The 27,681-nt window shown below is 45.2% G+C and overlaps 1 protein-coding gene across 24 annotated transcripts in view; it reads right to left on the reverse strand.

The window, feature by feature from the left end:
* Positions 1 to 27,681, reverse strand: part of LOC105468948 (teneurin transmembrane protein 4) — a 3,228,145-nt gene that overhangs the window by 64,534 nt on the left and 3,135,930 nt on the right. For all 24 annotated transcript variants that reach the window (XM_071075888.1, XM_071075902.1, XM_071075903.1 and 21 more), the window contains 4 exons: positions 15,355 to 15,474; positions 8,943 to 9,204; positions 5,570 to 5,837; positions 2,164 to 2,307 (listed from right to left, as the gene is read on the reverse strand). In XM_071075888.1, the coding sequence (XP_070931989.1) occupies positions 2,164 to 2,307; positions 5,570 to 5,837; positions 8,943 to 9,204; positions 15,355 to 15,474 (794 nt within the window). The remainder of the gene's footprint in view (positions 1 to 2,163; positions 2,308 to 5,569; positions 5,838 to 8,942; positions 9,205 to 15,354; positions 15,475 to 27,681) is intronic.

Genomic DNA, 27,681 nt, shown 5'->3' on the forward strand with positions numbered 1-27,681 from the left:
GGATATCTTTACTTTTTATGTACTCTAATCAATCATTTTTCTACCTTAAAGTTTGTGCTTTGTTAGGTTTTAGGCAATCCTTTCCTGAGATTTTTACAAGTACTCTACTAATTTCTCCCTCCCCTCCCCTCCCCTCCCCTTCCTCTCTTTCTCTTTTTTCTTTTCTTTCTTTCTTTTTCTTTTAAATTGAGCCAGGGTCTCACTCTGTTGCCCAGGCTAGAGTGTAGTGGTATGTTCTCAGCTCACTGTAGCCTTGAACTCCTGGGCTCAAGTGATCCTCCCACCTCAGCCTCCTGAGTAGCTGGGACCACAAGCATGTGCCACCACACCCAGCTAATTTTTTTAAAAAAATTATTTTAGTAGATATGGGGTCTCACTATGTTGCCCAGGTTAGTCTCAAACTCCTGGCCTCAAGCGATCCTCTCGCCTTGGCTTCCCAAAGTACTGGGATTATAGGCATGAGCCACAGTGCCTGGCCTTTTAAATATTTTCTTCCATCAAATTTAAAGTGTTATCTTTCACATTGAGATGTTTAAGAAAACATCTGAATTTATTTTGTATACAGTGTGAAGTGAGGACTTAATTTGTCTCTACATATTGAGCCAATTTTCCCAATACTAAGTTCTAAAACACCTATCCATTCTCCACTGATATGTGATGCTATCTCTGTCATGTTCCAAGTTCTTATATATACATGGTATGTGGCAAAAACTTCTCCTTGCCGACTGACATCCATCCTATCCACCCTTTCCTTCTTTTGCAGTTACAGAATCCTGGCTATTTAGTTGGGCACATGACTGCCTGGAACAGACCATGATCCCTGGCTCCAGGGCAGCCACATCCACAACTAGGTTCTTGCAATGGCATGTAAGTAGAAGTGATATGAGCAGCTGCTGGGAAGTGACCTTACAATGCAAGGGACTTGCTCTTCATCCTTGACCTCCTTCCTGCTGACTGGAAAGTGGATGTAAAGGCTGGACCTGAAGTGGTCCCCTTGGATCATGACTTTGGAGACGAAAGCCCGAGTGGAGCATAGAGAGAGGAGCCTGGGTCTCAGACCCTGCAGCCCTGGATTATCTACCTCCAGACTTACAGAGTGGGAAGTGAAGTGAGTGAGAAGGAAACTTTATTTCCAATTCTGTTATTTTGGCTTTTCTGAAATTTGGGGCCAAAGCTTAGTTTAATTACTCTTCCCAGGTCAGTTTCTGAATGCGTTCTATTCCATGGAATCAATTTATCTGTTCCTGTGCCAGCACCACACAGCTTCAGATAATATGGTTTTTCTAGGATAGCTATAAATATAGATATTTGGTGAGTCCCTCTTCTTTGTTCTTAAAGGCTGCATTAGCTATTTACATGTCTGTATTCTATCATAAATTTTAGAATTAGTTTGTCAATTCCCCCCAAAACAAGCTGTGGCTTTGATGGGCATTCACTGCCTTTTTAGATCAGGCAGGTGATATCTGACATCATTACCATATTTAGCTGTCCCATCCCAGCTCATGGGTCAGAGTGAGTTATCTATAATACAGATCTGATGGTGCCACTCGCATGCTCTAGTCCCTGCAGAGGCTTGACATTTGCCTTGCATGTAGTTGAATGTCCTAATCTTCTTACCCTGGGCTCCAGCTGCTCACACCCAAGCTCTGTCTTTTGCTGTTCCCTTCATGTCATTCTCTGCTTAAATCACAATGAACCTTCTCTCCAGTGACTCTTCTTGAAGGCTTCAGCGCCTTGGCACATACTATGCCCTCTGCCTAGAGTGTTCTCCCTACTTGATACACAGGGCTAATCCTATAGACCATCTGAGACTCAGTTCAGGAGTTCTTGCCAAAGGGACACATTGATGAACCAAAACGCTGGGTGAGGTGCTCTTCTTCTAGCCTTCATAGTGCCCTGTGATGTGGCACAACATTGAAACTGCCTGGAGAGTATTTGTGTCTCACAGGCATAAAGTCTTGAGGCCATTCATTTCTACATCCCCAGTGCCTAGCACAGTGACAGCTCAAAGGAAGTATCCAAGCAGTATCTGTTGATTGAGTTCCCTGATCACATAGAAGCCTATGGGATTCAAAGTGCGAATTTTTTGTTTGGCAGGGCACAAGGGATATGAGACAAGGTTCCACCCCAGCCTGGTTCAAGTAATTCTATTAATCCACTTACCACTTTGAATGTTGAGGGCATGATGTTTGTCTAGGCTCCATCCTCCAAGCTTGGACGCATCAATTTCATAGCCCTGCAGCACTGCTGTTCTTTTTTCCCACAGGATTAGATCTGGGCAGGATTCATATTCATAACCCACAGAAACTATAAGTGACAGAAGAGGCAAAATGCACAAGTGAGCTAAGCCACTCTTTGGCCTTTAGACCTGTAGGCAAGGCCCCTGGCTTATCTTTTGTAGAAGAGGAAAAAAGGATCATATTTCTAAGTGGCAACCAGAACTATGTGAAATACTAACACAAGATTGCTGAGCCTTAACAATTTTTTTTTTTTTGGAAGAGCAATTTTACATTTGAGGAAAAGTTAAAATAAATGTACCAATTACTTTAAAAGGATCTAAGTGAATCCCTTCCAAGGAAATAATCTTTAGTATGTGATAGGGTTTGTTTCTGTGTTCCCAACCCAAATCTCATGTTTAATTGTAATCCCCAGTGTTGGAGGTGGGGCCTGGTGGGAGGTGATTGGATCATGGGGTGGATGCTCATGAATGGCTCGGCACCATCCTCTTTGGGCTGTTCTCATGATGGTGAGTGAGTTCTCCTGAGATCTGGATGTTTAAAAGTGTGTAGCACCTCCTCCCACCAACCCAGGCCCTGCTCCTGCCATGTAACACGGCTGCTCCCGCTTTGCGTATTGCCATGAGTCAAAGCTCCCTGAGGCCTCCCCGGAAGCAGATGCTGCCAGGCTTCCTGTACAGCCTGCAGAACCATGAGCCAATTAAACCTCTTTTCTTATAAATTACCCAGTCTCAGGTATTTATAACAATATGAGAATGGACTAATATAGTATGGAAAATACTTTGTGCATAAAAGTCTTCACCACAACATTATTTATAATATTGGAAAATTAGGTGTAATCTAAAGGTTCAAGAGGGGTGAGAGGGTGAGCAAACCCAAGTGTATCCACTGTAGGAATACTATGAAGCCACCAGAAGTCACAGTGAAGAAGACTATGTGGTGACCTGGGAAATGCTTATGGATCAATGCTCAGTTGAAAAGACTGTTTATATATGGTATTTCTGTGTTAAAAGAAATTACGGGCTGGGCGCAGTGGCTCATGCCTATAATCCCAGCACTTTGGAAGGCTGACGCGGGGGGATCATGAGGTCAGGAGATTGAGACCATCCTGGCTAACACGGTGAAACTTCGTCTCTACTAAAAATACAAAAATTAGCCGGGCGTGGTGGCATGTGCCTGTAGTCCCAGCTACTCGGGAGGCTGAGGCAGGAGAATCACTTGAACCCAGGAGGTGGAAGTTGCAGTGAGCTGAGACTGCACCATTGCACTCCAGCCTGGGCGACAGAGTGAGACTCTGTCTCAAAAACAAAACAAAACAAAAACAAACAAACAAACAAACAAAAAAAACCAGAAAAAGAAATTACACATGAAAAAAGAAAACTAGTTGTATTTGTTTACAGGATCACATATGACTTTTTTCTATTTTTGTCCATTTTTCAAATTTTTATTAATGACTATGGTGTTTTTTAAATTAGGAAAAATATTTAAAATCATTTATAATGGATATATAGAAAAGGAACTTAGTTGGATTACTTTTAAAAAGCTGGAAGTTGCTTTGGGTTTCAAAGCTTAGAAATCCCCTGGATTTACTTTTGTTTCATAAATCCAGGACCCCTTAGAAGGTCACTGGGATGAAGGCTAAACATGACAGCCTCCCTGACCCTGGGTGTATAAAAAGCCCTGTAACTGGACTGTGGAAAGGAACCAGCAGAGACAGGAATGTTATTTCTTCCAAGCGTCTTTCTGGGCAGGCACTATTTTCCAGTGGACAATATCCTACTACATGCTCAAGACAGGAATTAACAATTGAGCAGCTCCTTAAAGTTTCTTGTAGATGCCACAAAAGACTGCCGACCATTTATGGCAACAGGGCATTGGGCCGGAAGACGTCCCTGTGACCCCTTCCCCCATGGCTTGAGTTCCTTAAGCAGCCACTATGCCTCTTACCGGTCACTTGTGATCTTAGGAAAGTGACTCCAACCCAGTCACTTCCCTTTTTCACTGACTGGTGGGCACTAGAAGTGCTCATTTTATCTCAAGAGATTGTAAGGCCTCATTTTAAAAAAGATGACAGAAGTGGCTTGATCTACAGAAGGGATCATGAACAGTGAGAGATGGCACCTTTGCTCCCACTGTGCCCTTGTTGGGTAGGATGGGATGCGAACCCAGAGGAAAGATCTGGAATAAATCCAACTCTGTTCCTTCCTAGCTGTGCGTCACTGAGAAGTCATCTCACTTCTCTGGGCCTCAACTTCTTCATGCAGAATTTGGGGGTGACAATTTTTGACTCACAGAGTATAAGGATTAACTGAGATGCTAATGTACAGGCGCACACATTGCCCACAGCAGGTGCTCAAGCAACATTCTTTCATTTCCTTCCCACCTCCCTCCTCCTCTTTTCCCCCCTCTCTCCCTCCCTCCTTTCCTTGCTTCTCCTCCTTCCCTCCTTCCTCCCTCCTTCCTTCCTCCTTCCCTGCCTCTCTTCCTCCTTCCCTCCTTCCCTCCCCCTCTTCTTCTTCCTCCTTCCCTCCCTTCCTTTCTAAATAACATTACTTCTCGGCTTCCTCATTCTGTCTTTGCTGAATCTCTGCCTTTTCTGGACCTAAGGGAATGAAATTGGAATGGGGTTCAAGACGAGAAGGGATTTGCTGGACGGTTACTCTTAAGTGCTTGGTGGATCAGCTCTGCAGGGTTAGACCTGCTAAGAGTCCAGCTCTGAGCCCTTCCTGGGACCTCCTCTAATCTGGAAGCAGAAATGCATACAGCCAGCCCCTGGAAGCCCAAGTGCCAAGTGAGGCTGGGACTCCAGGTGAGGTTACAGCCAATTTCTGTTTCATCTTACAAAGAGACAGCAATAACAACAACAAAGAGGTGACTTCTCTGACTGGGTAAAGAGGCCAAAAAGCATTTCTGATGGAGGAAGAATCTTAGTTACTGCACCTCAAAAAAAAAAAAAAAAAAAAAAAAGAAACAATTTTTTAGCTTTCCTATTTTAATGGGTAAGTTCCCACAGGATGGCTGTGGGGTGGCCAGGCAATGTCCACCTGGTCCTGCCTTTGTGGCGCATGCCCTCTTTTAGCCCCTCACAAGCCAGTACGGCACTTTCCAGGGCCCTTTGGTTCTGCAGCCTTATTGTAACAGTCGGGTTTTCCACACTCAGGTCTTTCAGTACATTCTTTTAGGTCCTGGCCAGTCACGAACAGGTCTGAAAGGTCAATTAAGCCTTAGGTACTTTTGATCTGAGAAGAGGAAGGAAGGAAAAAGGAACCAAGGAGGTAGAAAGAGTGCTCCTGCAAGTGCTATTCTCTGAGTCCTGCAGCCGGGAGGCTTACCAAAGGCTTCTGAGAGCCCAAACACCTTCTGGTTGTAGACGTCTGTCTTGTCCCAAATGAAATAATAGGACAGGTCTGGGGCTGCAGCAAACCACTTCCTGAAGAGGCGGCCCTCCACCGCTACCATGAGGTGCACCTTCATGAGGTTGAAGGGGATGGTCGGGTGGGTGAGGCTGATCCTCAGGACAGATTTGTAGCCAGGGGTCCGGCTGCTCAGGTAGCTCAGCCTCATCTTGCAGCCAGCGATAGAGATTTCCTCCTGCAAAGCCTAGAAAGCAGAGGCAGATTACAGCAAGGGACGGTCGTCGACTCACCCAGTGGAGGGAAGATGGTGCAGCCCCATGGACTCTGGGTGTTCAGGAGGTAGAGGGAAAGGCAGGAGAGAGCAGGGGGAAGAAAAGAGGAGACAATGGAAAGAAGAGGGGAAGCAGAGGGTGAAGAGAAGCAGGAGGTGGAGGAGGAAGGGAAAAACATAAACGAGATGGAAGAAAGATTGGGGAGGGGTAAAACATGTCAGAGGACCTGGTTTCTGGGGCCAGTTTTCATGTGGTGACCTTGCAAAAGTCACCTCACCTCGCCAAGCCTCAGCCTCCTGCTCTGTACAACAGGGATGACAGCACTCATTTCATTGCAGTTTTGAGAGGAACACATAGGATATGCATATAAAATACTTAGATCACATTGCTACTGGTTCATGAGCTGTGTTATCCTAGAAAGCTCACGGAAACTTTGAATCTCGGTCTCCTCCCTGGCTTTGTGTGAGGACTGAGAAAGGTCACATAGGTAGAGTGCCTAGCACAGGAACGTTGTCAGGTGGCATGCAGTGCTGCTGCTGCTGCTGGTGGTGCTGGCAGCAGGGATGTCATGAAAAGAGACTGCTGCGGCCAGCTGCCTAAGCAGGAAGGATGGTTTCTTTCTCAAAACTTTCTTCAAATGAGATCTGTCCCAAATGACTTTCATTTTCAGGAAATTAAACAGAGACTACGAGATATTGACCAAACAAATAATTATGCAGAGTTGAGACCACAGCCTGGCAGGACCTGTGGTTCACAGCCCCAGCTCATCCACAGAGAGAGGTTGGACTGCCTGCATAGAGCTTCTGGCCACTCTGGGCCCCAGCTGCAGTGCCAGATGAACAGAGTGGGGAAGGCTGTGACCTGGGGAATGCTCAGGTCACTTAGCTACTGGGTGCAATGAGCCCAGTTCTAAGTCAGAAAGTTTAAATGAATGCCAGCATGCCCAGGCAGACAGCAAAAGCAGACAACTTTATCAGCTTGATGCTCTGGGCTCTGTTTCAAGATAGGAACATTAAATCGATTGAGGCTAATATATCTATTCAAGGGACAATGGCTATTCTACCCTATGTTTACAGTGGATGTGGGCCTTTTTCTTTTTTTTTTTTTTTTTTACTTTCTTTTTTTTTTTTTATTATACTTTAAGTTCTAGGGTACATGTGCATAACATGCAGGTTTGTTACATATGTATACTTGTGCCATGTTGGTGTGCTGCACCCATCAACTCGTCAGCACCTATCAACTCGTCATTTACATCAGGTATAACTACCAGTGCAATCCCTCCCCCCTCCCCCCTCCCCATAATAGGCCCTGGTGTGTGATGTTCCCCTTCCCGAGTCCAGGTGATCTCATTGTTCAGTTCCCACCTATGAGTGAGAACATGTGGTGTTTGGTTTTCTGTTCTTGTGATAGTTTGCTAAGAATGATGGTTCCCAGCTGCATCCATGTCCCTACAAAGGACACAAACTCATCCTTTTTTATGGCTGCATAGTATTCCATGGTATATATGTGCCACATTTTCTTAATGCCTTTTTCATCCTGTCCATTTCATAGACAAGTGTGAACGCTTACCCTCACCTCATTCTCCTGAACACAGGACATTTTAGGGATTGGGTTTAAACCAAGGCAATCTTCCTAAACTGTAGCTTACAAGTTTAAGGCAAAGCAGGACTCATACCCTGGTAAGCCCCTGGCATGACTGAAGTGCCATCCTGATGCTCTGAAAAATATTTACCTTCTTTAGCATACCCTTTAAAATTCATATCTCCCAGCACTTGCAAAGGCTAACCTATGAGAGGACTGGGAAAATCCAAGAGTTTGTTTATGTGTATTTCATGAATCTGATAATAAGCAAGGTTTTTGCCCTAACTGAATGTGCAGGCACCCAGCTCAGGGAGCACTGTAAAGAGGGTGCGACCTTTAACCCCATTTGTTCCAGAGTCCCTGCTCCTGGGAAAAATGTTTAGCTGGAGCTGAGCCAGGGTTGAGTAACAAATCACTTCTCTCCAGCAAGCTCTGTCTCCACTGACAACCATTTCATAAGAAAGGTCAGCCTGGTAGTTGAGACGGGAGACAGGCACTGAATCTCTGAAAAGGAGGTTTCAACCTGTGAGCGCAATGAGAATTTCGGAATGATTGTATGTCCTTCTTGTTGGCTGGCATCAGAAACCACTCAACAGGGTACGCACGGAAAGGTGTTTGCTCAGCCAGGCATGAAACATACACACAAAAATGTATAAACTCCCTGCTCCACCAGCGCCCGCGATCTATTAATAGGCACATCGCCTGAGTTCTCCTCGGGCAGGTGAGACAGCCAGGACTTCTCCTGGGCTTCTGCACTGACATCTCTCCTCTTCCTCAGGCCTTCACTGCTGTCGTTAGAAACTGGGCTGGGGACAGCGAAGGAAATTCAACTAGCGGAGCTTTGTTAGGCGAAAATATCTATCTTGATTTCCATCAGATTAAAATGCATCTTTCCCAATTACCTTCTTTTAATGATGGTTAAGTAAAGCGGTTGTATATATAGATTTGAGCCAAGGCCTTAATTGGCGTGAAGGCGGCGTGTGTTAAATAATCTTAATAATAACAGCTAAAATTTATTGAGTACTTATTAGGTGACAGACATTGTGCTAAGCACCTCATATATATTTTTCTCATTTAATCTTTATTATAATGCTCACTGTTCGGGATCCTTTGGCTCCTTCCTCTTGATAGGACCATTTATTTTAAATATTTTTAACAGAAATAATGAGAGAGGAACATAGGATGCTGGGGAAAAGGAAAGTAGGCAGAAGTGAACTAACCAGGAGAGTGGAAAGACAGAGAGAATTTAGTATAAGCCAGAGTGTGCTAGGCAGTTCCAGGTGCTCAAGTGTTTTCTGTCTGTAAGAGGGGTGCCCCTCATGCCCTTACACCATGCCCGTTGTGGGGTTTGGTGGCTGGATTTTGCATAACAGGCTGATAGGACCTGACCCAAGCCCTACAGAGGTGTTTTCTCTCTTTCCACTGTCTCTGAGATCCTCTTCCATCCCCAGAATGAAATAAAAGTGTGGTGGAATGCAGTTAGGAAAGCTGGGTACCTGAATTTCTGGCACAATGGGGCCTTTCTCTGCACAGGAGCTGGCGAAGGATGTCAGTGGGGATGGAGAGACGACAGGGTTGGGGCGGGCAAAATTGCTCAGGTCACAGCTGGGAATCTCATTCTCCTCATGTCTCATGATGATGGTTTCCATGACAAAGAAGCGATCCCATGGCAGCCAGAGGGTGTGCTCCTGTGTGATGAAAGGTGCCCGCTCGAACCGCAGGATGATGGAGATGCCGCCATTTGTCACCAAGTCAAAACTGTTTGGGAGGGGAAGGTTGAGAAGGGGTGGGGAGCAGAAAGAGCAGGAACCAGGATGAGAAAGAAAGAGACCAAGAAAGGAGAGAAAATTATACCAAAGGGTCTGAGCATTTCTTGAGGGAGGCTCTAATGCCTAAAGATTTGACTGCAGCTCCAAACAATGGCAGTGATTTTAGAAAGCAGGGTTTTTTCCCCCCATAAAATGATTCACATAGAGAATTTGCTGAAAGGAACCACTGCTGTGGAGAGTCATTTTCCAGGATACACAAGAGCTGACAGTGGTGCTGCTGGTACTTAGGGCCTTTCAACTGCGTCAGAGCTGAAGCCCAGGGAAAAGTCAGGGAACGAAGCAGAACAAGCCTTGATCTGGGTGTTAGGGCCTGGTCCTGGCTCTGCCTCCAACTACTGTGTGATCTTGGATAAGTCACTTAGCCTCTTTGATCCTCATTTTTTTCATCTGTAAAATGCAAAAGCTCAAATGGATTATTCTTAAGTCTCTAAGATTCTATGACTCCACAGCAATTTTAGCTCTAATTGTGATAGATTACTCAACAATGGCCTTTGCAATTACAAAATAGCTAAGCAGTTTAAAGATGGCTCAATTAGAATCACAGTATCTTACAAATGAAAGGGGAACCAGAAGACTGAGTGCCAGCCTCCTAGTTGAGATGAGATCACTGTGACAGCGTCTGGAGAGCTCGCAGCCCAGCCTCTGTTCATCAGCCTCTGAGGATGATGCTGGGGAGGTCTGAGGAGAAACCTGCCTTCCTAGCCCTAGTTCTTTTTTTTTTTTTTTTTTTTTTGAGACGGAGTCTCGCTGTGTCGCCCAGGCTGGAGTGCAGTGGCCGGATCTCAGCTCACTGCAAGCTCTGCCTCCCGGGTTTTTACGCCATTCTCCTGCCTCAGCCTCCCGAGTAGCCGGGACTACAGGCGCCCGCCACCTCGCCCGGCTAGTTTTTTGTATTTTTTAGTAGAGACGGGGTTTCACCGTGTTAGCCAGGATGGTCTCGAACTCCTGACCTCGTGATCCGCCCGTCTCGGCCTCCCAAAGTGCTGGGATTACAGGCTTGAGCCACCGCGCCCGGCCCTAGCCCTAGTTCTGTCATCAATGTCACACCAAATAGGTCTGCTCTATGATGGTCTTCAGGCCTTCCCTGATCCTAGATGACGCCCTGCTAAGCCCTTCTTTTTTCAGGCTTGTGGGGATTGTACAGGCAGAGTCTTCCTTGCCTCACCCCAGAATATCTTGTGTCCAAAAAGGACCTAGCCAGAAACATACTGGCAGTTCTGTTTGGTGCTGGCATCTTAACTCCAATCACCTGCAGACAAACCTAGCAAGGCACTTTCCCATCCAAGCCTTGGCATGCACTTTTACTTTAGAACATCAAAGAAAACTGAGTTCCTCTCTATCTGTACACCCAATGTTTCTGACACTGTCCAGCCCCACCAGGAACCTGATTTGAGGGTTCTGCAGCCACATGTTTAGAAATCAGATGGACTCAGATTATAGACAATGGGAAAAGAGGGCCACATGTGAACCAAGGCACATCACTAATCCTGTAGGCTGGCTCTGCTGGAGTAAAAACAGGGCATAGTGTGGCTGCTACTTAAAGCCCCATCATGCAATAAGACATAAGACTAGGCCAGGCACGGTGGTTCACACCTGTAATTCCAGCACTTTGGGAGGCTGAGGAGGGTGGATCACCTGAGGTCAGGAGTTCGAGACCAGCCTGGTCAACATGATAAAACCCCGTCTCTACTAAAAACAAAAAACTGGCCAGGAATGATGGTGGGCGCCTGTAATCTCAGCTACTTGGGAAGCTGAGGCAGGAGAATGGCTTGCACCTGGGAGGCAGAGGTTGCAGTGAGTTGAGATTGTACCACTGCACTCCAGCCTGGGTGACAGAGTGAAACCTGTCTCCAAAAAAAAAAAAAAAAAAAAAAAGATATTAGACTAGAATTTTGTGTCCTTTCCCTTCTTAAAACAGAAAGTTTAAATCAAGTAATAGGTGAACCACTGGAGAGGAATTTAATGGTCATCTGACCTAGTCCCCCTCCCATTTGATGCATCAGTTTCTTCTGTAGAACCACCATCAAAGGCCCATTCAGTTCCTACTTACACAATTCCAGAGATGAGGAGATTGCTATATCCACAGGAGGACTATTCTGTTTTAGTTTAGTTCTGACTGTTAGAACTTTTTTTTTTTTTTTTTTTTAAACTGAGTGTGAATCCCTCTCTTTCCAGCTTCTTATTCACTGGGCCTGATTTCTATCTGCTGGGGTGACTTCAAACTAGTCCGTTCCTTCTATCACAACCTGGCTGTAGTAGGTATTTTCAAGGCCTGTCTTCATTGGCTTCTTTGGATGGAGAACTCCTAACTATCAAACTGCATAGCTCAAACTTCACCTCCTCCACACAGCCTTAGTCAGCCAGAATTCCGGCTTCCTCCTTGGGTTCCACTGCCCCACATGCATGGCATTGCACTGTGATTGCTTGTTGAGCTCTCTGGCCCAGGGACATCGAGTCCTCTGTCTTTTCAGAAACTAGCCCAGTGCTTGGTGGTTAAAAGTTGATGGAATAAATGCATGAGTGACAGCATCAACTGCTCCTGAACTGACATCTGCTAAACACCCTATGTCCCTTCTCACTTTGGCTGTTACTGCAGTTAAATCTAAGGTTCACCTGTGCAGTTGGTGTGGGAGACCTCAGTGCAGGGTCTGATTTTGACCCTGATAAATCCACCATGGGGGAATGGGCCCATTCCTGCAGCTTGCTCTTCTCTCCTCCAGAGACTGCAAGGATTCTGCATGGAACCATCCTGTCCTAGTGTCAAGTTCTGCTCTTGGTAGATGGCATCCCCAGATTTGGGGCTCCAAGCTCCACAGCCTGACTCTTCCACCCTTTGCAGGAGCTAGCACCCCTTTGCCTGTTCCGCATTCACTGAGGTGAAGTTGGGCCTGACCATCATTCAGTGATAGAGAAACACCTGGGGTGGGGTTTATTTTGAATCAAGAATTCAGGTTTTGGCTCTCTAGGAGAGTACCCATGAATTTGGGGAAATACTCAAAGAACAATTTTTCTGTCATGGAACTGAATAGCATCTGTGCCTTGATAGAACATTTTTAACTGTCAAACAGAATTTCAGCCAGACTTATAAGCTCCCTTCATGAGAGGTTGTATATGAGGAGGGAGGAAAGACAAACATGAAAAGACATATTCCCAAGGCAGTGAGCAAGCAGAGGGCAGCTGGCCTTGCCAAGAGCAAGTAATGAGCTGGGGCTAGGCCCGCTCCTCTGGAGGGGAAACCCTGCTTTGGATATGAATGTGAATGTGACCCCAAAGGGAAGGCCTGGGTGTCATATGAAGCCTAAACAGTGCAGGGCCATTCTGAACACTACTACTTGCTCCATGGCTGAATTATATCACCTTTCCAAGCCTCAGTTTTCTCATTTGTAAAAAGAAGCTGATGATCATAATCATTTGGCAGGATTATTGATTATACTGATGGGATAATAGATGGGAAAAGCACAGGGCCTCACACATTCCTTTGTCTTGGCCCCTACCTCTCCCCTCCCCTCCTCTCCTTTCCTTTCTTCCTTTCCCCCTGTCTCTTTCCTTTCCCCTTTTCTTCCTTCCTCTCTTTTCTCTTTCTTTCTGTTTTTTGAGACAGGGTTTCACTCTGTCACCCAGGCTGGAGAGCAGGAGTACAGTGGGGCAATCATGGCTCACTGAAGCCTTGACCTCCCTGGGCTCAAGCGATCCTCCCACCTCAGCCTCCTGGGTTGCTGGGACTACAGGTGCATGCCACCACACCCAGCTAATTTTTGTATATTTTTTTGATAGAGACATGGTTTTGCCATGTTGCCTAGGCTGATCTTGAACACCCAGGCTGGTCTTGAACTCCTGTGCTCAAGTGATCCTTCCACCGTGGCCTCCCAAAGTGCTGAGATTACAGATGTGAGCCACTGTGCCTGGCCCCCAATTTTCAATTCAACGAACCTAATCTGTATCTCTTGCCTGTTATTCTTTTAGTTTGTCTTCATGGCCTCTATTTTCCTTTTTTTAAAATGATCTCTTTGGCTAACTTCTCTGCTACTGTTTTCTGTTTGTAAGCTCCTATAAAGGTGTGAAGTCTGGGATTTCAGCAAGTGTGTGTGTGTGTGTTTGTGCATGCATGCGCGCACGTGCGCGTGTGTGTAGGGGTGGGGGAGCTGAATGAGGGCAAGTATCATGGTGCCTTCCTGGAAAGCGAAGAATACAGGGTCCCTGGACTTTCAGTCCACTTGCCACACTGTTATTTCCAGACTATATCTCTTAGTCTTACGGTTTTTCCTAAGGCATGAGAGGTAAGAAAGAAGGTGAGTTAAGGAAGGGTGGGAGGGCAGTGATATCTGTTCACATATGACAGAGATTTTTGGATACTGAGAGAACAAGTGATAACAAGTGATAACTTTCCCATACATTAGGCTGAGTTGGGAAGAAAATTTAAGTCCCAAAATGCACTGGCAAGAATTGATCTGAAACTCAAGCTCTATTGCAGCAATTCTGGCTACTGTGATGTAATTTAGGAGGCTGATGCAGGAAACATGGTTGATATTTAGCTCCATGCTCTCAGTGGGCAGTAGAAATTGCAGAGGAAGCACAAACAGGAGGAATCGGGAGGTGTCAGAGTAAGCTTTCCCCAAAGGCCACCGAACTTATGCCAGACTGGGTGTGTTTTTTGAATCTACTCTAACCAACCACAACAGGGCATAAGGACTGATGATTTGCCATCTCACAGGAGTGACTGGCAAGTTTCATGGCAAAAAAAGGCAGTCCTGAAAGGCCTCTTTTGGATGAATGTTTCACAGCAGGTAATAATGTGGTCAGAATACCTGTTGCCTAGGAGGCTCACATCTGCCACCTTCACACAGCAGGCAGCATCCTTCATGCTGTAGCGGGTGTCTTCATGAGGGCCCTCCTGGGTTGGAAGGTGTACAGGGTAGGGAACAGTGGCCTGGCCTGGCCAGTTTATCCCTGGACTGGCCACTAACGTCTTCCAGCTGGGCCTCTTCCTTTTCACATGGAGTGAGAGGCAGGGAGGGGGCACCCCATGCCAAGCTTGCCAACCCCATCTAAGAGGCACACATGTCTACAAACAGATGAGCCTCTACTTCATTATCACCTCGGCCGGGACATGTTCACATCTGATATTGGATTAAAGAGGTGCTAAAATCAATCAAGCTGGAGCATAATTTCCAACACAGAGTGAAAATCAACCTTATGGGCCCATGCTTAGCCAGATGGACTGCCACCACCTGGTTTTATTAAAAATAGAGGACTTGTCATCACTGACAGCCTAAATATTCTACTTTCCTCCTTCTCTTTTCCTTTTCTCCAAAATATTCTCATTGCCTATCCTGTCACATCACCTTCTTCAAGAATCTGTAATTTTAACAAAAAGCTAATATTCATTGTATACTCATTATGTGCCAGACACTGCAAATACAGCAATGAATCAAAGTGTGGTAGGGAACTAAGATTTATTAAACACATACTGTGTGCCAGGTGCTTCCTCATCCACCATATCATCTAACCCTCAAAACCAATCTGTGAAAGAAACAGCATTAGGACCATTTAACAGATGAAGCCAAGACACAGAGAGGTGAGGAGAGTTATCCTAGGATGCACAGCAGGTGGGAGAGCTAGGGCCATTAAGGAAGCTTTACTTCATTCTGCTGATGGTTCTTGGAGGAATTCAAAGGTCAGAATTCTGTCATCACCCAAATGGCTTGCACAGATCTAGGCAGCTGCAGGATGGAAACCACACAACAGGAATGGCTGAGATTTCTCAAGCTGTCTGTTCTGTAGAAAGTGGTTCACATGACTGTTTTATATCATAAGTCATGGAACAGGATATGTATAAGGTACGCTCTCCTTACTCTGAGAACCAAATGAGAAGAAACTGCTAAATCTAGAGTCAAAGGGACACAGGCCAGAGTCAGGTACAAGGTCATACAATTAGTAAGTTGCAGAGCTGCGCATTTGAATTCAGGCCCTCTGAGTCCAAGACCCATCCTCTTTCCACATTATCAGTCCAGCAGCAGCTATATGGCCAGACCACAGAAGCAGGACCTTCACTGTTTCTGACTCATAGAAGGTCTCCTACCTGCCATCTTGCCTGCTGATTGTATATCCAAAGATAGGGTTATTGACAAAACTGATGTTCACACCAACCAGGGGGGTTCCATCTGATGTCATCACTTGGCCACGAATAACACAAGCATGCCTGTGGGAAGAGAAGAGAGCACAAACATGATATACCTTTCATGATCAGAGCCCTGGCTGGCAGGGAACCCCGAGAGGCCAGAAGACAGAAAATCAGTCACTGAGACACATCTTGTACCCAGTGGTTCATGGTACTCACTCAAGATACATAATAATCTTTAAAAAAAAAAGTCACCTCAATTTAGGGCATCGAAGTGTCCTTGAGAGAATTACTATTGGGAGGTGATTCAATGTTCTCACTTGGAGATTATTTTCTGAGGATACTATATTATGCTGTAAGGAGATAAAGCTGATCGCAGAGGGCAATATCACCTAGTTCTGTGTGTGGATGTGTAGTTCAATGATCTGGGTTCAAATCCTGGCTCTGTCACGTCCTAGCTCTCTGAACTTCAGTAGGCATGTGCCAGTTCTTTGAGTCTTTGTTTTTTCATGCTGGTATAGGGTAAGCTCCACAAATGGCAATGGCTATTACAGCTACTAACAGTCTCATTGGAAGTGAACATACAAACAAGTGAGCAGGATAGAAGGTACTTCCTTTCATCTGACATTCGAGATAGGAGGACAGATGTTAGCATGCTCTCGGAGTGAGTTTTGGAATCTCCCAATATCCCTCCTCCCACTCTTACTCTATATTTTGCACAAGAAATTACCTGCTTTTCCCAAACTTGCCAGGCGAATGTTACTTAGTGCCTTTGTCTGTGCAATGTTCTTCCATCTGCCTAAAAGGTCATTCCTGCACTCCTCTCCCAACATTCTCACCCTTAAAGACCCAACTATTAATGACACCTCTTCCTTGAAACCTTTCTTGATACCTCTAATCAGAACCAGTTCCTCTCTCCCACAAAACCTGAGGCAGACACCTTGATACTTTGCCAAAGCATACACGCTCCTCCCTTCCACTAGATCCTGAGCTCTTTGAGGGCAGCATGAAGATTTCTTTCTTTCTCCTCACAGTGCCTGAACTATGTCGAACAAATCCTAGGTTGCCATTGAAAACACGATGGTTGAACAAATAAATGGGACAATTAGAGATCATCTAGATGGTGGCTTTTCAAATATTCAGAAACAGAAATGTTTGGGTAAATGACATTTTATAAGGACTCCAAAGCGGAAAACGAATGAAAAGATCTACCCTGGATGAAGTTGGGGTGGAGGCCTCCTCTCCCTTGGGGTGATTCTGAGGGCAACTCTGTGGAGTCTCCATGTCTGGAGAAGTCAGTTAGAAGATCCCTAAGTTAGTGGAACTTTCTCATTGTATGGAAGAGGAAACCGGTTTCCAGAGAGGTTATATTGTGTGCCCAAAGCTCCACAGAGAGCAGGTGACAGAGGCAGGACTTGAACCTGGGCCTCACTACTCCGGGTCCAACTCTAACCAGTCACTTGCCACTGGCCATGGGTGGAATTGAAGGTACTGGCTGGTTCAACATCCTCAGGGATCCGCACACTGGGGAGAAAGCCCTCGCTGAAAGGCATCTGAGACAAAAACACAGGCGCTGTGCACCACATAACCTTCTCTATTCACCTCAGGTGAGAAGGCTTTTTCTTCTGGCCTAGGGAAGAGCTAGTGACGAGGCCCATGGGCGTTCATTAAAAAAAGATCTCAAATTCAGTCCCTGCCATATGAGGTACCCACACCTCTACCTTCCTAGAGTGATAAACTTTTCTCTGTTGGATGAGAAAAGCAATTAACACCAGGCTTGTAAAGCAGCTGGTCTCACTAGTGTCAGCTTGCCCTTTCTGAAGGCAAGAACAACTACCCACAATGCACCAGACTCCCCACCCCACCCCACCCTCCTCACCTCACTCCATACAATCTGGTTAATGCTAATTCAGTCAGTGGTTTCCTTCCGAGGCCCTTGGTCTAAATGCAATTACACGGCAAACAAGTTAAACGGGTGAGGCTCAGCAAAGACTTTCAATTCTGCTCTGAAGGTCTTCCAATGTATTTATGTGAAATTATCTCTCCACTAATGGGGAAGATTTATTCCACCGATTGTATTCAGCTGGTTCTGAGAGATGTTTTCTTTAATGGAGGACAATTGAATTTCGTATTGCTGGAACTCTGTCCCTTCCAGAGAATTACTAACAGATCTCATCTCCTGATGCTGGCCACCATCCAGCCTTCTCCAGACATACGTGCCTCTGGATTCTGCCTGGACAGTAACCAGCCCTGGGGGGATGGCTTCCTTTCTGGGGCTGTCCTGGCTGCTGCCCCTCACACACATGCAGGCCAGCCTCCTCTGACTGATCTCTCTTTGGGGATTTCCTGATAATTGGGAAACATTGAATCGGCACCATTTGGCTACCATGTAGCCTCCAACTCAGCAAGCCAGAGCAGATGCAAGTTCAGCCTGGGCTCCCGTGGATTGCTTTTGGATTCTGGGGAAGATTAGGTTGACTCCCTGGACACTGATAGGCCATAGAGGCCTCTTGCCAACACAGGCATTTGGCTCAGAAATTAAGTCCTGGAGAAAAACACTTCCATCCCCGTTCTGTTTTCATGATTTTCAGTTGTCAGGAGAGCCCGGATTAATATAAAGCCTTCCCTGGAACAAAGGAGATGGGAAGTCAGCTCGGCAGGGGCCTCCGAATTGTGTCTTGTGCCACATGCATTTGTCCTGGGAGGTTTCAAAAGATGCGAGTGCTGGGCTTCCCGATGCTTGCTTTCTGCATCCATTTATTTAATGGATACTATCAGTGGTGTGCTGGCAATTGTTTAATGACCGACTTTCAAAAAAAAAAAAAAAAAAAAGAAAGAAAGAAAAAGAAAACCAGCTTCAACTGTAGCATTTGCTCATTTCTGTGGTGTAAGTACTCTCATTCTGGCTGTTTTCAAGCTACCAAAGAGATGCCACTGAACAGAGGTGGCAAGAGACACACAAGAGGATGCCATTATGCGGTACTGCCACCGTGGAGATGCGATGGTCCTGAGTAACTCAAGGGCAAACGTAACATCAAACACGGCAAAATAATTAGAAAGTAATAAGTTTTGAGTATTTATTACCTTTGCTTTTAACATACCTTATTTAATTTTATATAATTTAATTTTTAATAATGGCTGTGTTTAACAACCAGCTTGCCAAATTTCTGAACATTTAATAATCAGTTCTTGTGAACTGGTTCAAGTTGGCTTCTGCATACCACTGGAACACTGACCCTACACTGAGGGTTGGGCACTCGCTCAGTGGTGGAGATGTGGCTAAGAAATAATTGCTGCTTTGAGTGTAGAACTCTGTAATGGAAGACTGCCTTAGTGAAAAACCATTAACGTGAGAGCAAATCACTGCCACCAACTTGGCTTTCCAGCTAGCTCATATGATCCTCCATTACCAGTCCTCTATTTGACATGATTTGCTTCCTCATGGTCGCTGTCTTGGTGTAATGGAGTTTGGGGCTGTTATTTTCTACTCATCCTTAAGAGTCTCATCTAAGCTGTCACCACCTCAGTAAGGTTGTCATCAACTTTTCCTGACACAATGAATCACCCCCTCCTTTGGGCTTTTATACACCTTATAAGTATCTCTCTAATATTTGATGGTCATATTATATCATTTGCATTTGTATAGCCATCTCACATGTTTACGTGTGAGCCAGAGGAGGGCTGGACCACATCTCCAGAGAGGGTAAGCATGGGATGCTGCTCTCAGAGTGTTTGTGAAGTGAAAAACAATCAAGTAACTGGAAGAGAGAAAAAGACTTGCTCAAGGTCATCCAGAAAGGAATTCACTTGGCTGAGCTGACACTAAAGCTAGGTCTTCTTACTTCTGAGGCCTCACTCTTACTACTGTGTTATGTACCTGCAGTCACTAAAATTCCTTTAATTTCATGAAAAATCGGGCACTTACTGTGAGTCAGGCTCTGTGTTAGGTGCTAAGTTCCAGAAATGTATGAATTTCGATCTCCACTTACTTGCTAGAGCTCACAAAAGCCAACATGAAATGCCCCCGTGTAGTTGTCTCTGACACCAGTGAGTCAACACATGGGTTTGGCATATGTCAGGCAGCTGGGATATAAAACAAGCAATTAGGCTAGGTGAACTCTGCCAGGAGGGAGCGCCACTGCCAAGCCAAGGGTGGTGTGAGACATACTGGCATGAGTCCAACCACACACTCAGGGCCTGACTGAGGTGCCCTTGCTGACGCCAGCAGGGGAGAAGATCTGCCTGACTGCTTCTTGAGGAGAGTGACAAGGTTTGGGATCAACAGAAGAATCTGCTGGAGACACAAAACCGCTCCAAAACAAAATCAAGCAAATAAAAAGCCAACCTCAACTGTTGCTCAGGGAAAAACGGTAGGGCTGTGGTGGCGAGAGCACTGGGCTGGGAGTCATAGTTCCCAGTTCTGACTCTGGGAACTAACTGTATGATTTTGGAGTCATTTGACCTCTCCGAACCTCCCTTCTCTCATCTGTCAAATGCAGGCTGAAGTTTTTCCCAACTGGTATAAAATAGAATTCAACATACGTTTAAGAATTTATAACTGTTAATCTCGCACTACCCAATCCAGCTAAAGCAGCCCTACTACACGTGGCGTCAGAATCTTAATGGAGCTCATGCAATACTTATACTTATCGCTAAATTGTTCCCTCTATCTGGAAACTTCCACCTCTCCTAGAGCATTCACCAAGCAGTAAACACCACTCCTGCTCCTTCCGGGCTACTCCTCATGAGCTCTGAGTGCTGTTGCTCTGCCAAGACAATCTTTTGCCCAGCAGAACATGAGCTCCTTGAAGACAAGGACCAACCACATGTCTCTCACTGCTATATTCCCAGCATTGATCATGGTTGATGGCCATTTCTGAGTGGGGAAAAGAAAACCTCCTCCAAAACAGGTGTTTGCTCTGGAATTTGAATGCACGGCACAGAGTAAGTTCTTGATAAATTATTTACACAATGAATAAAGAGCTTATGTGCTTCTGTTACTTAAGGTGAGGACGATGTTAGAGAACTTTGAGCTACTTGACCTTGACAGGGATATGGTTAGAGAACCCAGGGCTGGAAGAGTTGTGCCCTTTCAAGCGGCCGGCCCACACTCTCCTTCAAAGTTTGGGTACCTTCCCCTGGAAGACTCACTTGCCTCAGCCTAGCCCTGACCCTTTGATTCTATACCCTCCTCATCTGTACCACCTGTGGTCTGGAAAACTTTGAAAAAGAATGCCAGAAACAAAGATAGATTGATTAGTCAATGTATATTATACAAGCAGATAAAGGAAGGCAAAGGGAGAAAAACTGTAGCTTTTATTATTGTTTGTGTGTGTGTGTGTGTGTTATTTTGTTATTAAGTGAAAGCAGCTACTTTGATATTTAGGAGACTGGAATATCATTTGGGATCTAGGTGGCAAATGATAACTCTAGCCTTTCTCTCCTTTAAAGTATTTGCTAGTCTATAACATTATTGATTATGTAAATCACTCCTTTGCATTGTGTATTTTAAACAGATTTATTTGCCTGACTTGTATAAATCCTTAAACTGTTTCCTGCTAACTTCTGCTGATTGAATGGGGATCTTTCCAGCATCTACTGCAATTTATCTGAAGTCTTGTAAGAACATTACCTGGGCCCGAATGAGAAGCCTCACTTCACAGCCTGTGACATTACTACCACTGAAGGTGTTTCCAGTCATAGCCTGACATTGTCCTCTCTGCAGCTCCCAAGACCGTCTTTCCAGCCCAGCCACCAGGCTGATCTGCAGCTCTGTCTTCCTAGTTTTCCATCTGATGCTCTGCCTCAGTTTCTTTAACCAGCTTTTCCAGCCCAACATCTTCCGCCTATATACGTATTCTTGGGAAACCCCTGATTATGAAACATTCGAGTCAGAAGAGCCCTTCCTGATCACCTCTTTCAAACTTCTTTTGGTAAAGATGAGAAAATAAAGTTCAGACAGGGAACTACTTGCCCGTTCTTGCAGAGTTGCGGGGGAGCCAGGACTGATTCAAATGCAGGATTCGCCATGAGAACTTGGGAGAGCCACTCCACCTCTCAGGGTACTCACAGTCTGACCGACAGGTACCTAACTATTTGAGAATCCCAACTTGACTTAGCTGCCTCACAATTCAGAGTTCACATGATTAGAGCTGGGTTCTGGAACCATTTTTTTTTTTTTTTTTTTTTTTTTGAGACGGAGTCTCGCTCTGTCGCCGGGGCTGGAGCGCAGTGGCCGGATCTCAGCTCACTGCAAGTTCCGCCTCCCGGGTTTACGCCATTCTCCTGCCTCAGCCTCCTGTGTAGCTGGGACTACAGGCGCCCGCCACCTCGCCCGGCTAGTTTTTTGTATTTTTTTTAGTAGAGACGGGGTTTCACCGTGTTCGCCAGGATGGTCTCGATCTCCTGACCTCGTGATCCGCCCGTCTCGGCCTCCCAAAGTGCTGGGATTACAGGCTTGAGCCACCAGGCCCGGCCTGGAACCATTTTTGATTGTATGCCCTTTCTGCAAACATTTTTGAGCAGGCTCCTTCAATGTATTTGCATTCATTTATAAATTGCACACATGTGCTACCATCGCTGGTTCACCCTGGGAAGGGTAATATACATTTGGTGCAAGGTTTGATGAGTATTCATATTTCAAATAGCCTTCTTGATAATTTTGACTCTTTTAGTGAACTCTGTTAAGACTGTTGATCATTTTGAAACTCTTAGTTAACTTTTTGTTCAATCTTATGAAAATAATCATGTTTAACCTCATAGCGAGATTGAGGAAAGTATTTAATATTAGGAGTAGAAGTATCAGCTCTGCCATTTTTTTTTGTTTGCTTGTACTTGCACTATTAGTATTATCTTACATTTGTATTTACTTTGCAGGAAACCTTTAAAGCCACTTTACCATTTTATGAGTAAGTTTGGTTAACACTAGATTTTATACAGATACACAGACATGCGCACAAACAATTATGATATAATATACTATTACATCATAATACACAATAAACACAGTAATACACAATAAACCAGTGTGGGTTCACTGTCCGTCTTTCTTTCTTTTCTTGTTTTCTTTTCTTTTTTTATTTTTTTGAGACAGAGTCTCACTCTGTCACCCAGGCTGGAGTACAGTGGCATGAGCTCAGCTCACTGGAACCTCCACCTCCTGGGTTCAAGTGATTCTTGTACCTCAGCCTCCTGAGTAGCTGGGATTAAAGGTGTGCACCACCATGGCCCAGCTAATTTTTTGTATTTTTAGTAGAGACAGGGTTTTGCCACGTTGGCCAGGCTGGTTTTGAACTCCTGGCCTCAAGTGACCCACCTGCCTTGGCCTCTCAAAGTGGTGGGATTACAGGCATGAGCCACTGTACCCACCCCACTGTCCCTCTTTCTGTGGAGTAGATCTTGATCTCCCTCAGAATGCCTCATGTACTGGTCTAGACATGTAACCAAGTAACACAGGGACCAAAGGAACAAATCGGTGAGAATCCAACATTCTACAGAAATAAACCAGTCTTGCTTTCTTATTTCTTAAGATAAAAGAAACACTGTATAGATAGAGCCCCTAAAATTTTCTTCCTGTTCTCATGGCCCACCTTCGGTATCCACCTTGGGACTCCGAGAGAGTGTATGCGGTGATTTTTTTGTATACAAAATAAACTTGAATATGCTGTTTACTATTATACCCCAAAGCCAACTTCTCACTGTGCTTCAATCTTTATAACTTATTTCAAAGCTTATCCTATATTTACCATGTTTATTTTCCAATAGCCCCAAACCAATAAAACTTGATCTAGTCCTTTTTTAAATTTTTTTGAGACATGGTCTTGCTTTGTCACCCTGGCTGGAGTGCAGTGGCATGATCTTGGTTCACTGCAACCTCTACCTCCAGGGTTCAAGAGATTCTCCTGCCTCAGCCTCCCCAGTAGCTGGGATTATAGGCTTCATAGGCTCCTTCAGATTGACAGGAGGGAGGAGTTTACCTTTTAAATTACAGGGGTCTTCTGAGTGACTGAGTCCACGTTCCTCATGTATAGGTGTGGTCAGTGATGTCTGAAGGTGAGGCAGAGCTTCCCTTCCATCACTCCTTGAGGATGGGGTACCACCAGCTCTGCCATGGTGCCATGACACCACCTGGGGTGGTAACAGCAAGATGGCCCAACTACTAGTGTCTTCAGGGACCTGAGGTTGTGCTTCCTGCAGAGCCCAGAAACCACTGTTCTGTGGCCTGCTAGCTAAGTACGGCTGTTGAGCTCCTTCAGACACCAAGGGAGCGTGAGCTCCCAGGCTGCAGAATCAATCTCTCAAGCCCGTGGGTAGTCTGGCTGCTCAATGCTCATGCTTCAGGCTGAGTCCTCTTCCACAAGAATCTTCTAGAATATTTTCTGCTGGCTGATAAATGTGTACACAAGAACAGAGCCCTTGACTTGTCCACCATACTATGCTTCTGGGGAACTGAGCCCATCAACTATGGTGAGGGAGAAGCAGGACTGAGAGGGTCTGGCCAGCAGGGAGCAAGGCCCTTGTCCCAGGTAAGTGGGTTGGTCATGTCTGGGGACATGGCTCAGAAATACCATCATTGTACCTGGGGACATGGGATTTGTGGTGCATGTTTAGATAGGCTGCTTTCTGTGCTGTGTGGCCAGAAGCTTGTTTCTAAGAAGACGTTTCAGGTGATGATTTGTGCTGTTAGAAGAATACAAGGCAGCTCTGCTAAAATGTGACTCCAGCCACAGTCTCTCAGCAGACAAGTTCATTCCATGACCATGTGTCTTGCCTTCTGTCAGGGCACAGGGCAGGTCCTGCTTCACCAGGAAAGGGGAAACTAGAATGAACCAGGATCAGACTCACTTCATGGGGAAGGGGCTGATACCAGGCAGAAACGCAGCTAAGGGACTCTGCACAAGGTCCAGCTCAACAGGCTAGAGCTGAGGTGTACAGCAATACACAGCTGGCCTGTAATGGAAATAATAATTCAAAGGATGAGGGAAGAAGGGCTGTAGCGGCATCATGAAAGGGCTCCCAGAGGCATCTGGATGGGGACATCCATGTGTCACTCGGTTATCATGCCCAGGTAGAGCAGGGATGGAGCTCCAGACCCAGATGTGGCAGGGATGGGAGCCTGTCCAAAGAGGGCAAGCTTTGAGTCCTTTGGTGCCAGGGCACCAGGATGCTTAAGTCAGACACAGAAAGTGAGGCCAGGATTCAGGGACAAGGCAGAAAGCCATTTGGCACAGCTGGCAAGTCATGGCAGACAACAGTAGCAAGGATGTGAGTTGAGCAGCTGGGGCTGCTCTAAGCCCTTCTTCTCAGATTGGGATTGGTCCTAGAGGCCTGTAGGGTTAGATTCACAGGGTGGACTCACATGGCCCCCACTGTGGTGGGAGGAGGAGACCCAGGCAGGGGAGGCATGAGGGGCTGGATCTCTCCCCTCTAGCAAAATACACACAGAGGCTGCATCCCTCCCTGTCAAGCCCCTGATTGTGGGATTTGCTTGGAGCAAACTCTTAATGCCTCTGAGATCTAATTGGAGGGCCAGTTAGACTACCTGCAGGGGTACCTGCAACACCTGATCCTATATTCTCTATTGAGGGCAACATTAGTAATGTGAAGCATGGCTCTATAAATATTTTAACTTCTTCTTGCTTAAAATTTCTCAGCGTTGGATAAAAATACAGAAAGTCTTTGATTTACAAAGAGCAGAATTACAGTTTACAGTTTGAGATATACGAACCTTCACTTGGGACTCCAGGTTCTCTGGGACTCAGGTTTGGCTACTAACTTGCTGAGCCAGGGGCTCTCTCTGGCCTTGGAGTTTCCTCTTCCAGCACAGAGGGCTGATGGTCTGGAAGGTCCATTCATCCCTGCCATCCTAAGGTGCTAGGATATTTGCCCCAATTACACAACTACACTGATGCTTCAGGCTAAGATTCTCATTTTTCTCCCAGTTCTCAATAGTGACACTAAAACCTGTATGTATACTAATGCTATAGCTAATGCTAATATTAACATTACTGCTATTTAGTGACGGGGTCACTAACACTTAATGAATGCTTACTGCCCTAACACCTAAGTGTTCTATGTGTGCTAATTTAATCCCCACAAAATCCCCATGAGATGTGGATTATTATTTTCACAGTGTACAGGAGGGAAGTGAGGCACAGAAAGATTAAGAGACTTCTCTAAGGTCATACAGCTAGCAAATAGTGAGGCTGAGATTCCAACCTCTGAGGTCAGTGCTCCAGCACAAAGCCTTATTGCACATGGGTTTTTTATGATGTAGCAGAATATTGGAGAGAAAGTCAGGGCCAGGGGGGGTGCTAGGGTTGTAGTGGCACCACACGGTATGGATTTCTGAACTGAAGATGCTGAGCTGGGAACATAAAGGACTCAGTGGAGAAGAAGAGAGGCTCAGTACATGGGCTCTAGAGCCACCTGGACTTGGCTTCCAATGTTGGCTCTGCTATTACAAGCCCTATGACCATGGCCCAGATTACTTAACTTCTCAGTAGCTCAGTTTTCATTGCTTAAAACAAGGGTAATAAAGTCCCTATATCATATGGTCTGCCCGGAGATTAAAGGTGTTACTACCTATAAAACATTCCAAATAGAATATCCTTGGTAAATGTTAGATGTTAGTACTGAACGCGTGCTATAAGCCAGCCATTGGGCTTCTGGGTATTTTATCTCATTTAATCTTCCAAACAACCTGGCAGGGTAGAATTAGTGACCCCACATCACAGGGGAGGAAGTTGAGTCTCACCAGCACAAGGTCACATGCTCTCACTTTCCCCAGGACTTGAATCCAGGCTCTCTCCCTCTAACCCAGAGTCGTTCCCACTGCACCACAGCATCCTCTGCTAATGCTTTCTGTGATGGACAACTAGGAATAAGCTCAAGCTACAAAGCAAACAGAGATCGTAATTCGTTTTTGAAATCAATAAAGGGATGATCAAGTGGCAGAGGAGGAGTTGTTAGCTGCTCATCAGGATGATGTGAGAACTCGTTGTCTGCATCCTGAATTGAATCACCTAGTTGCTTTATCATCATAAACATTCATTTCAGTGCGGGGAGGGATTTTTAAAAAACCAACATGAATAATATATAATGGCTGACATTTTGGAGGAAGCAGGATCTTTGCCTTCTTCCATCTTCCATCAGGTTATTTATCATTGTCTTTCTTTTCTTTTTTTCTTTTTTTTAAACTGATGGGGTACCCTGTCAGTTCAGCTTGTTCTGAAAATGCAGGAGTATAATTCAATAATAAATTCGCTCAGAGGCCAGCTGTCAGGAAGTTGGTGTTTATTTGAAGTCCATTAGATGATCTCTGCTGCTCGGCCTCTTGAGGGCTTCCTGAGGGCTAAGACCTGGGTGGAGGTGGGGGGTGGGGAGCAAATGCTCTTCTGAAACCCCTGTGCCATGGACGCTTGCATATGGCTTTAGGTTCACAGTGCGCAGATAAAAAACTATACTGCATACATGGTCATTTCTCTTTTCCATCATTTTTCACTCTTGAAAACTCTTGCTTTTAAAATTCCTGGAAGCTTTGTGCCTTTATATAGGGTCTGAAAGGAATTCAAAGACTTAGGTGGAATCAAGGTTATTTCACTCCTGTTTAGAGCCAGTTTTAGGTCCTGATTGAGATGAAATGCTCGAACTTGGTTAGTGAACGGGTGAGGGTCACATCTTTCTCAGTTCCTGCCCCTAACCCACTTTTCTGGCCTGATATTTCCCTCTGTTCTTCTTTCTCCCACATGCCCCCTTTGCCTACCATGCTTATATACCACAGATTTCCTAAGCCCATCTTGATTTCAAATGTCAGAGCATGTCTTCTGACCTTTGATGTGGAAAATAGTGTCATCATAATTATCCTCCAGCCACATTAAAATTCTCTGCATTCTCTGATTGTCCTGGAAAGTTACGCTGTTGCTCACACTGGTTCTGCAGTATAGAATGCTTTCTACAATCCTGTTCAACTGAAACCCACAGTAAGCAATACAGCCTATCCAGTAGTTCATGCATACACATACACATGTAACTGAAATAAGTTTCATGAAATACATATTCTTTTTACAGTGATGCACTGATATTTTCTATTTCATTCTATTTCATTTCAGTTAAATTTACTTCTTTTTTTGAAAATAATAGTTTCGACCTGCTGAATTGATTTCATGAAGCACTAATGGGTTGTTATGACCTGCAATTTGATAAATGATGCTCTAATGGCCAACTCTCCTTACTGAAATTTTTGTCTCATGCTGAAGGCCATCTCCTGCCATAAGTCTTCATTCGTTC

Source organism: Macaca nemestrina, chromosome 12 (genome assembly GCF_043159975.1).
Source record: "Macaca nemestrina isolate mMacNem1 chromosome 12, mMacNem.hap1, whole genome shotgun sequence".
Lineage (NCBI taxonomy): Eukaryota > Metazoa > Chordata > Mammalia > Primates > Cercopithecidae > Macaca > Macaca nemestrina.